The sequence below is a fragment of the Penaeus vannamei genome, chromosome 23, assembly GCF_042767895.1.
Source record: "Penaeus vannamei isolate JL-2024 chromosome 23, ASM4276789v1, whole genome shotgun sequence".
Taxonomy (NCBI): Eukaryota; Metazoa; Arthropoda; class Malacostraca; order Decapoda; family Penaeidae; genus Penaeus; species Penaeus vannamei.
Window position 1 is genome coordinate 24071091 of NC_091571.1, and position 12500 is coordinate 24083590.

The following is a 12500-nucleotide window of genomic DNA, read 5'->3' on the forward strand; positions in this document are numbered from 1 at the left end:
ACACACACACACACACACACACACACACACACACACACACACACACACACACACACACACACACACACACACACACACACACACACACACAAATGTGTCTGTAAATGTAGATGTATACGTGTAAATTATAAAGTGTAAGTGTGTGTGTTCAGATCCTATATAGGAAAGAGAAACTGACAGAGGAAATGCCCCGTACTCTTGTTAGTGACAAGGACTTCTAAGACCGGGTGATCATCCCTACTGTCTTGCTACATGCTTGCTCTACAAGGCAGCACGCCTCAGCATTGACACTATCGCAGACTGTGAAAGGCCTTTAGAAACACGCTTTGATGAAAGTACGATCGCTAAACCTCACAGGAAGTTATCAAATGGACAACGGCTAAAACGACAATTTGCTAGCCTAAAGTTGGCGGAGTCGGCAGCGATTTTGGATATCGTACTCATATCTACAATGTTTTATATGAATATTCTCCAGAAGAATTTCGATTAAATTGGTGGAAAACGATGTGTAAAACAAAGATTGTGGTTATCCGAAATAATAGGCGGGTAAACCACGCACACCAATTTGTAGCTCATCAGACCCATTACTTTGTAATTCCATTACTTTGTCAAGGTTCTGGAAGCAAAAGGGCGAAATTCATATCTGAATAAGAAACGAGCTGATAAGATAGCATATTAGGACAGTCTGGTTCAGGAATTAGACCAATTGACCCGGTTCGTACAAATTAATTGGCAATCGCGCCGGCGCGACTCATTAGTGAGGAAAATATAGTGTAAGTTCGGCCCATAAAACGAGATGTATTGTTTGGAACATGGTTCCTTCGGGTTTATCGGGCCGTGATTTTGAAAACCGCCGCACTGACCATGTAGCTCATCAGTTGGTTTCGCTGATTATCGCCGTAAATAGGGTGAATCCACATCTGAATCAAATTCTAACTGGTAACCTTTTACAGTACTGTAATGAAAAGGGACCATTTCCAGGTAGCTGTTCCATCCGCTGAATTCTATTTTGTGCTTTGCTTTACCAAAGAATCAACTAACATTTTTTTTTTTTTTTTAATATAGAATTTTAGCAGCGTTCCCAGCGTTGTAATGTCAGTGAAATAATAGCCACAAAAAGGGTAACTCTCTCCCAATAAATACTGTCAAGTCTCATTGTCAGTGTCTGTGGTCACATTTATACAGAGGATCAACGCAATCATGGATAAGCGACACATGAGTCTTATCAACTTGTTCTTAAAGCATTAAGTATCTATACTGTCGACACTGCAATCCGACACAATTTTGGAAAATGTAACTACATTTTGCTTTTTTATATAAAACGGTATAAAAACTGCCGTGCCTTCTCCAATACAGTTCTCAGTATTTCAAATACTTGAAATAATTCTTGTCATGTATCATTATGCTTATTTTAATGAAAATCACGTAGGTAGTAAAATATCCCCGACTCTAACTGACATAAATGAAAATGACCATAAATTGGACTGGAACATTAAGAACTAAGAGAAACTTTTAAATATAATTACTGTTTGCAAATAATTACTTCTGCAATTACTACTTAAACATTGTGAAACATGGTAACTATCACTCTAATATTAGCTAAAACTGATTTTATTTTAGCAGCTTCAGAATGCTTTAGAAGTGGTCAATAATTTGAAATTATAAGACTTTAATTGAGCCCATCATTTTCAGTTTGGGAGCTCCATGTTGTCGATAGCTTATGAAGGCAGTGTTAGTTACAATTGGTACAAATGTCTTGGTATTCACTTTTGTTGGTATTCACTTTTGTTCTTTCTCTGAACGAATTCCACTACAAAGTTAAATACTGATCCTTAAAGATGTGGAATTCGTAATTTCATACTTTTATGTAGATTTAAAAAACACTTCATAAGGATAATACGAAACAAAGACTTGACTAATGACATATATATTGATAAGAGAAGGCATAATAGCCAACAGGACAAGACAACACAGAGTATGGAGCTGGACAAATGTGGGAATGTCTAGGATACACAGCCATATGCCTGCTCTAATTTTTCCATCATAAACCGCTCCAAAATCTGCTATTATTGTTTTGATATAAATAATTCTCATTCTGTGACTTTACCCTTACAAAGATACATTACAAATTCCTGGTTAGATTTATAAGACTGTTCACATTTTCAGTTATTTATTCATTCTAATCAATAAAAACAAACATGCTCAGATATGCTAGACATCTTCAAAATACTCAGGCATATGGCATTATGTCATACTGGTCAAAAATCAGTCGAGATAACAGACAGAAAAATTGGAAAAAACAAGACCTTGGTGACCCTGTCGGAAAAAGAAGAATGTTAAATAATCCTTAGACTAATTATTTACAACCAATTACTTTTAACCAACACTGAAATAAGCAACAATCCTATAAACAATCATATATACACATCTAAAAATTATATATCTAAACAGGGTCCATTGTTGTTATTTTTGCTTTGCTTTTACCGAGAAGGGAAAGTTCGTTGAATGTGAATTGAATTAAGCCCTTGTTATGTTCTACCCTTCTTTAAGCTTTACTACTAAAATTGTAGCTGACCAATACTGAACTTGTATTTTTTTACCCTTAATTTCTTTGAAAATTGCTGTTAGATGTCAAAAAATGTGGATTTTCCATTACATAAACTTTTCATGGAAAATGCAAGTTAAAAAGTGCGAGAATAGTAGTTTTCACATGGGTTGTTTTGATAGGCCCTCCCTTATGTATGGCAACAATGCAACGAACCACACCAAGTCAATTTTCAGGACCAACACTCATAAACACGACCCAGCATGTGTAAGTACATTCACCGCACATCTTGCAAGTAGCAGTCATGCTAATAATATTTTTTGTCTTTCTTTTAATGAACATTTACTAAATGAAAGATTCTCATGTCAATTTCCTTTTACCATGCTCTTTTACTTTCATAGTAAAAGGAAATCAATAAATTCATCAACAATAAGGCAGAGGCTAAGAGATGGTAACTTGGTTGATGGTGCACAACCACGAATTTGATGCCAAACATGTTCTAAACAGTACTTCACTTTTCTAGTCACCTTAAATAATGAGCCTACCAGCTGCTTCATAATGCAATCTAAGATACTAGAGATATCCCTAACAGGTCTAATTCAATTTTAAGGTAGGACTTACTCTGTAGCTTGAAATCCCAATCTGTTTGAACAGGTCACTGATACGCCACACAATATAATAAAATTTATCTTGTACCCTACCGATAATGACAAATGCTAAAGACCATAAGTAATACTTGGTTGAGTGCAGTAATTCTTATGTAATCCAAATGTTTGCTTAAGGAGGGATGAAATTGTTTTAGCACTGCCCAAATAATTGCGAAAGCCACCCAAGTTACTACTTGAGTGCTCCCACAATAACTACATAAAAGTCCCCCAAGATTCTTGCTTACCAATTGCCTACTTACAAGCTCAACAGGGCAAATAACAATAAAATACTTATATACTAATCAGTGAAATAATCTGCTGATTACTGCTTCTGCCCTCCTCTGTTTATTTTCTTGCTACTGTACAGCAAAAATTTGTGTTTTCTCAACCTGTGTCATACTCAAAAGCTAAAAACAGCTATTTACCATAAAAGCAGCATGACTACAGAGGTTATTGCTTCTAGCATTAACACTACATAACTGATAAATCAATCTAAAACCATGGTAAATATTCATTGCATAATATGAGCATCCAGCCAGCAGAATGTTACTATTGCAAAATCAAAGATCTAACTATTGAAAATAATATATAATTAAGTACAACCATTTAAAGAAAAATGGAAATAACAATAGGTACAAATCACTGGCTTTTGCTCTTCTTGGGTGCATCTCCTTAACCTATGTTTATCAGTAATACATTTTAATATATGTAGACTAGATCACTGAAATATAGTTTCCCTATGGATTAAACTCACATCTTGATGCTTCAGCATCCCTCTGTAAATCTAAGTAACAAGTGGAATGTTTGGAATCCATCATGTCAACCATCACAACTCTCTCTATTACAAAGATTACTGTAGGAAAAACTTTTCATTGTATTGCTGAAGCATTTTATGATAAGATAAGAAAAAAAGAGAGAACCATTAATATAAACACCAGCAACTCCTGATATAGTAAAATGACAAACACCTTGATCACAATTTTAGTGTTTCCATTTCCATGCTTTTTTCAAGCATGGAATTCAAGTAATAGCATCATTCAAAAAGTTAGCTGAAACATGAAGATAGCATTCAAAAGTTCTTTCTAAATTTGATGATTTGATTTTAAAGCTTTGATATCTAATATCAATTTCTAAAAAGTTTTTAACGAAATAACCATTGATATCCAATCACTGAATGTTTACAGCAAAATCCCTTAAAATGTATTTCCTAAATAATGAATATTTATTAATCCACTCCACACTTCTAATTATAAAACCCTATCATAACCACAGTGGTTGCTAATCACAAGCTTGGTCTTTTAAAGTCAACAATACAAGTCTAATAGACTACACCAACGATATCAAGATCAAGGGACTAAAAATATACCAACCGCCACGGGCACATTTGGAATAAAGGCAGGAGAAATGCAGATGACTACGAATAATAAATGATCTGGATAAATGCAGTGAACATGAAATTGGATATAATGTGAACAATACAATGAGGGTAGTTCAAGATATGTCATACAGTAAACGTTTGATGGTCTGGTCAAGTGAGGTTAATATTCTGTTGGATGTCAACAATGTTGCTGATCAAAATCTCTCCCGTTTCTCTTGTCAGTTGGAAATGCTGACACCTCTTTTCATTCATTCGTCCTTTTATATCTTTTTTTGTTTTTTGTATTTTTTTTTATGTTTTTTTGTTTTTTTGTGCATTTTTCTCAAATACGCTCATTCAAACCAAATTCTGAGCATGATACCCAGCTTGTCTTCTTGTCTTCCATGGCCTCAGGAATCAAAGGTAAATAATGTCACCTGTTGAGAAGACAGGAACCAAAAAAGAGTTGAGGACCACACACTACTATTTTCAAACAGATGAGTAAGCCCAGGCTTATACGATTGGTGGGAAAGTTCAAGATTGCATATGGAGAGCCTAACACCCCAGTTAGGCAATTAACCATGACCCAGCACACACCAAAATTAACTAGGTCACAGATAAGACTTTTTATTATTTTTCGTTTGTGACATGACAAACGACTTTCAGCTCCATTCCAGTTATGTTTTCCAATTAACAAATTAAATGCTCTACTGTCTGACAACATACAATGGAGTTAAAAATTGTTTGTCATTTCACATTTTCGCAGCTCCAACCTGCCACAACACAATGGATTATGAAGGCTAACAGTGCATTGCTAAAATCATAATCAAATAAGGAGAATTCAAGTGATTACTCAGTGAAGTAAATCCAAACATTCTTTAGTTCCTTCTCTAAAATTAATAAAACAAAGAAAATGAGGCATTTCAAAAGAAAGAAATGTGGTGCATTACATAACATGTAAGCATATTTTTTTCTTCTCCAAAGCTAACACCTGCAGGCTTGCTAATTCAAATAATCATTTGGTCAGATTCCACGTTATTCCTTGGCCTTTTAACAAAAAACAAGGAGCCAATAAACACCTATTCCAAAGCTGACAAAGAAGAAAATTTGATAGACAATAAGAATAAGAAGTTTTTGAAAGGCACTGCTTACATTGTTATGAGTATTCACATTTCAGTTATTCTATCACATAGAAATCAGTGAAAAGTCCAAGAAAAGGGCTAGAAAAGCTTCTGACTTAGCAGTGCACTGTAGCTAGCATGTGCCATGTTAGCTATATGCACCTTTGGCTTATCCTTACATCAGCTTGCTTGGCTCTCTGTAGCCTTACAGCTTTATCACCTTGTGTTCAAACTAGCTAACTCTGACACATATGAAGGTATAAGGGATGCGCTAGCACTATACTATGACATTTGAAACTGTTGAATGTTTAAAATACACAGAGAATTGAAATATTACATTGCAAAGAATTTGGGGAGCATTAACTGCTGCATCCTGCAACTCATATATAATAGAATCATAATACTGATGTTTCAAACAAGACTTACCAATATGTAAGAGATTACTGCACAACTTGCAAGTTTGAGCTTTTGAATAAGCTACAATCAATTACAACCTCTTGAAATCAGCGGATTTCATGCCCTGACAGGATGCAGTGCTGCCAGTCCCATCAGCCACGATTCTAGAAACCTCTCCTGAGTTCATCAATAACACCACACTCCAGTTTTGCATAAGAAAACAGGCAATCATTGACTCTACTCATGGAAGACGTACATTTTGAATCGTGCCTCAAATACTTTGCATCAGACAGGAAGCAGAGCAAGCATGAGATCAATGATGGGGATGGATGGAGAGAGGGGAGAGGGGTCAGGTGTCGGGGTGGCGGTGGAAGGTGGGGAGCGGGGCGAACAAGGGGAGGGAGGAGGGGGAGGAGGGGGAATTTTGGGAGGTGGAGAGTCAGAAGGAGATGAGGAGGAGGAGGAAGTGGAGGAAGGAGAGGCCGGGTCATGGGGGGGTCACGTGCTTCAGCTCAAATTACGGAGCTCACTTAAGAAGTCACTTGGCGTCAAGATATGAGTTGAACCTGAAAGAAAAAACAAACAAAACTTATGTACCTATGAGAGAAAGACTTTTCATTTATTTTAAGACCTTGCATAAACTTCTATGAACTTTCTAAAATTCATAATTTTTAACTTTTCCCAAGTATTTCAAAAACAAGTAAATGCAGAAAAGAAGTTCATAAATCTGTCATTATTAACAGAATCTCTATAAGCAACTCCTCTTAAAAATGGAGTGAAATTTCCACAAAGATAAATTATTATTATTGGAAGAATTCTTAATCTGACTTACCAATGATAACTTCCCAGTTCTTTCCAGACTTTGTAACTTCATAAGCAGCGCGCATTTCCGAGTAAGTCATGCCACCTACAACAAACACCAACAACCGAGGCATGTTTTTCTGAGCAGTGGCACTCCTGTCTTTGTGCCAGTTGTATCTCACACTGGAAAGACCAAAAACAATATAGTATTTTAGGATATACAAACAAACCAATGCCTATTCTTATTCTTCTAAAATAAAGGTATTCCCAATGAAACTGTTTATTTTCTTGTTTAGTGGCCTACAGTTTGCTGTCTGCTATGCTCTGGACTTAGATTATTTTCAAGACAGGATCAAGCTTAATGCAAGATTATGTACCCCTCTGGATCCAGTTGCATCACAGATCTCATAGTGCCTAAAATACAGGCAGTGGGTTACCTATATAGCCAACCTCCCTAATATGCACAAAAACCCATGAGCAGTGACAAGACTCTGCGCCTCCCCTTTGCAAAGTTATCTTGTGTAAACTTTTTTTAGTTTTTTTGCCATTTTCCAATGTCCATATTTGTCTTTTGATTTGCTTTGTCCAGATGTTAATAGCTTATTTTCCTTGCAGAGACTCCATGTCATCTCTTCATATGGTAACATGGAACAATGGTTATTTGTGTCATATCTTATTTTTTCGTAACTTTCAATTTTTCGTGATACAATCTGCGCCGCCGGCCACAGTGGCCAGGAATACAATGCCAGGCATAGAAATGGTGTCCTCCCTGGAGCCGACCCTTCCTGTGATGGCTTATACACCTTATTTTCCAGATTCATTTATTGATGGGAATAATGCTAAAGCCCCCTTCTAAGCACTAAATGAGTCATATCACACTCGAAGAGGTTTGTGCACTCAAGGTGAGTCTTTTCCATCACCCTGGCCTTTGCTCATGATGGCAAGTTCGTGTCACCTGGCCCATGGCCATTTTGCCCAATGAAAGCATATTCATGTCAACCGGCCCTCATCCCAGATTTTTCCATGATGGGACCATAACATTATCAGGATCGTTGGGGATAAATCATAGACTACAATTAGGATTTGCATTAGTCAGAAAAAACACTATGTAATTATGAACTGTGTTAAAGGAAAGAGGTTAGAACAATGCAACATATGACTGTGTCAAGTTACAAAATTCTACAGTAAAAACTTTTGTAGCATCACTATAGTATGAAATGTTTTAGATTCTTCAAATATTTTCAAATACGAAAACAATGAAGAAAAGCTGAACAACTTTGATGTTCCAGCTTACCTGGATGGCGCAGTTCTAGGCATGGCAGCTGAGCGTCCAGCAAGGTAAGGGAAATGTTTCTCCTCCAGCTTGCCATCAATGCAGTCCTCCATGATGTCCTTGATTGTGGGTGTCCATCGGGACATCTGGTAGGTCTGCTCGGTGATGCGCTCTTTTCGCTGTATTTGGTAAGGCTTACGTTGTTTGCCGCCCTAAAAGAAAGGTTACACAATAAATATGCTGTGAGTGAATCAATTGAATAAGAATAATCAAACTAATCACCCTTTCTTCAGTTTGCCACCCTGAAAGAAAGGTTCATAATAAATATGCTGTGAGTGAATCTATCAAATATTAAGAATAAATGAAAGCATTCAATATCTAAGAATGAAAAATAATGGTAATGATGATTTACAAAACAAAAATGTGGTATATATAAAAACGTTAAATTAGGCAGAATTTAAAGCTTCTTAAAAAGTAATGACTATGTACCATACATAACTTACAAATGGAAACCATTAAAGTATCAAACTCTTAACTGTAACTGTAAAATGCAATCATACAGTCAAATTCAAGACAACTACAGGACTGTTGTAAAATACCTCTGCAAAGTTGCAAAAGAATAATTTCATCCATTCATGATTCTGTATCTTACAAAACAAAGCAAATAGCTTAAAGAATTATACAAGACATGTAACCCAAGGAGGAGCAAAAAATTCATAAATAATTATCATACCTCTACAACAACATTGACACCAAGGTGTGCCAGGTTGTTAATGGTAGCCTTTTCTGAGGAGGAAATTTGAGCATGCTGAAGCAACTTCTCCAGATTTTCATTGGAGATGCCATTCTTGGCCAGGATGTAAAGCAAGATCACGCGCAGCTTGTCTTCTTCCTTAACGTTCTGGTCAAGCAAAATGGGGATGATGTTCTTCATGTGGTCCTTGATCTTCTCACCTATTTGGGGAATATGAAGAAAATTATGCATACTACAGTATATACAAGAAAAGAGAAAAAAACACAAAATTTTCCAATCAAAATTTATCACACTAAGGACATCAGTATGAAAATGCTTATTAGATAGTCAGTCTGTAATTTTGTAAGGGGTTGATAACCCCTAAAATCTGGATGAAGTGACCATCAGATCAAAAAGAAAAAAGAAAAAAAAAAAATTGGCTTAACGGGAACTTGCCGTCATGAGAATTTCAGGGCCAAGGTGCCAGGAATGATTCGCTATGAGTACACAAAGCTCTTGGAGGGTGATTAGACTTAGTGAGCATTTTGGGAAGGAGCTTTGTAATATTTCCATTGATAAATGAGTATGGAATGCACCATCTGTGAGCTATAACTGGAAGAATGCTGGCTCCAGGTAGGACACTATTTCCATGCTCAAGATCCTATTCCTGCCCACTGTGCCCGGCAGCGTATCATGTATTACAGAAAATTTGATAATATTATTTAAAATTACACAAATAACAAAATGTTATGGGCTACTGAGAGAGATGATATGTAGTCTGTGCAAGGTTAAGTCTAATGCCATCTAGATAAAGGAAATACAATGACAAATCGAGACTAAAAAATGTGTGTGTGTGTGTGTGGGGGGGGGGGGGGGGGGGGGAATGAAAACTCTTATGCAGAAAAAGAGAAAACATTGTAAAGGGAAGGCATGGAGAGGCCACTCAAGTTATCATAATGCCCGTATTTTGGGCCAAGCACGGGCAGTGAAGTATCCAGATCCAAGCGGTTAACAATGCACTCTTACTGACACGAGAAATGTATAATTTATTCCTCCAATATAATAGCTCGCTAAACAAGATGTATTTTCATACGCATAGCTAACAATGAGCAAGAACAGTGACCTGTTTTTTTGAGCATCACATCATCCTACATTTTCACTAGATACTTTTAAGGACACTGTTTTTCCATTTTTGTTCAAGTCGATGTCTGAATGAAAGGGGGAAAAAGAAAAAGAAAAAGAAGCTATCTCTACGAAAACAGTTTTACTCCAGTCATTATTTCTATTCATATTCCTGAATATTATAGGAATGAACGTCTGAATGTTATACACATGCTTAAACATTTTCACATATTTCTACAATACATGCATTAATTTCCAAGCTATCCTATCCTTCTCCAATAAAAAAATAAATACTGCACTCACCTTCTGCATCAGTTCCCATGGCAAGATCCTGTTCTACCTTGCACAGCTTATCAACATAGCCCTGGTATTTCTTCATGCAGTTCTCAGCCAAGTTGAGATGAGTGGAGTACTTGGAGAGCTCTTTCTGATACTGGGGCATTTTCTTGATCATCTGTGATAAGTCCTTCATGGAGGATTTGTCTGTGCCCATGTTACGCTTGGTGGCCATGAACTCTGCAATAGATTATTTTTTTAATTACTATAATCTTGGTACCTTATAACTATATAAATCTAATAAATTTAGAATAATACTTGTGAACAGCCGGTTTTCTAGGCTTCATTTCTAACTATATGCTCTCTCTATGTACAACAAAATATGCAACCACTTGAACATTCCTTCATTTCTATGACTTTATTTCTGAGCCATATAGCAATAAGCTTCCCCTTTTGCATCCCTTTATGCATTGGAAAGTTTCTGTTCATTGTTCTTACAGCTTCCTTTTAAAGCAAAGTATTTTCTATAAATACTCAATACCCCTTCCTTTTTTCATTAAGATACATTTCTTGATAGTTATAATCTGAAGGTTAGGGTTCATTTGAATTAACATTATTATCAATGGTATTTGTAGCACTGCATGACTGGTGACTTGTATGTACCAATTTCAAACAATTATTGTATGGTTGAGAGAGTCAAGATATAACTGATTCTGATATTCTAATTACATTCTTTAAATCATAATTGCAATGTTCCAATATTTACAACCCTCCACATTATCAATTATCTACCAACAATCTAATTCTATGAAAATGAACTTGTACTTGCCTTTCATCTTTTTAGTCACATTCTGAGAGACAACAGCAATATGCTGATGGCGCAGGTCAACCCAGAGGTCATCATTCTCATCAAGTAGGACTTCCTTTTCACTTTCTCCTTGAGTGGCCTCATACTTGTACACATCATTCTTAATATCCAACAAATCATATGCCATTGCCTGAAAACAAATCACTGCATGAAAACTGAATTCAATATCTGGTAATTCAATATGCTTCTGACTGTACTACAAAAATCTTCAATTAACACAAAAGCTTGTAAAAAGAAATAGACCATATTTAATGGCAAAAATTTTACCTCTATAATGTATAGGAAGATGTTAATCTTTTCCATCACATGTTGATTATATTTGAATGATTAACTTGCTAGACAAGTAACCTTTATTTCAAACTACTAATATCTATCAGCTATCAACCTTGAAAAAGCAATTCACCTGCAGAGTAAGTTCATGCAAGAGTGGAGAATAGCAATCAAATCCACGATCCAGGATGAGCACTTGTGAGCGTGCCTTCTCTGGTCCTTCACCCATAGAGGGTTCATCAGCCTTGTAGCCATCTAGCCTTTGCTGCAGCAGCTGAGCCAGTTCAACATTTCGCTCAAATTCACCTCGATATCTGGTAAAAAGAGAACACTAAGTGAGCCCAAAATACAAAAATCCATATTCATCATTCCCAAATCCTTGTTATTCATTACTACAAGTTTACAAAGAAATATCTACCATACACAACAGGATACCAACTATAATTACATAAAAACCTTACATAGACTCTTGCCATTCACAGTAACTAATCACATACACTCTTGTCGCCTCTTTGTCAAATGTCACTGCCACTTTACCATAAGCAGACATTATCAAAGTCATCAATACTCCACTAATAGGTTATCTATTTATGAATTGGTGTTTAAAAATTTGCTACCATCTGAATCCCTTGCCTAATCGATAAAGCAATACATCCCCAAATTCGCTGTACCTAATGGCTCTGTAAGCATTCTGATCCATCAGTAAAAAATGCATCATGAAAGTAACAAAACTCAGAAGAATTCCAACCTTGTTGAAAACTATCTTAAAGCAGGGTGGGCAAAAAATCTACAATGTTGATCTGATAACCTTATTCTTGGCAACAGGTTTCCTGCCTAAAATTGAGATGTTACTTGATATTTTGTGTGTAATACTTACACAAATAAAAAAAAAAGAATAACATTAAGAAAACTATTTGTCATACAATAAGTGATGGTAGTGATGTCAAAGCAACAGATAGTTCATCTTAAAACAACTTGTAATCAATATCCTCTACTCCAGTTACATCGGAAACATGTAATGCCCACTGTAGCTGTTTCGTGAAATGTGTGTCCACACAGATGGCTCCACAGTGCTCTAACAAAATGGAGTT

General features: G+C 36.1%; 1 protein-coding gene across 1 annotated transcript in view; it reads right to left on the minus strand.

Annotated features, from left to right (window-relative positions):
* Positions 1 to 2153: 2153 nt before the first annotated feature.
* Positions 2154 to 12500, minus strand: part of Rop (Syntaxin-binding protein Rop) — a 20776-nt gene continuing 10429 nt past the window's right edge. Inside the window, exons 5-11 of the mRNA XM_027371018.2 lie at positions 11543 to 11723; positions 11101 to 11269; positions 10299 to 10511; positions 8874 to 9094; positions 8162 to 8352; positions 6899 to 7050; positions 2154 to 6632 (exon numbers count right to left, since the gene is read on the minus strand). Coding sequence (XP_027226819.1) covers positions 6574 to 6632; positions 6899 to 7050; positions 8162 to 8352; positions 8874 to 9094; positions 10299 to 10511; positions 11101 to 11269; positions 11543 to 11723 — 1186 coding nt within the window. The 3' untranslated portion in view covers positions 2154 to 6573. The remainder of the gene's footprint in view (positions 6633 to 6898; positions 7051 to 8161; positions 8353 to 8873; positions 9095 to 10298; positions 10512 to 11100; positions 11270 to 11542; positions 11724 to 12500) is intronic.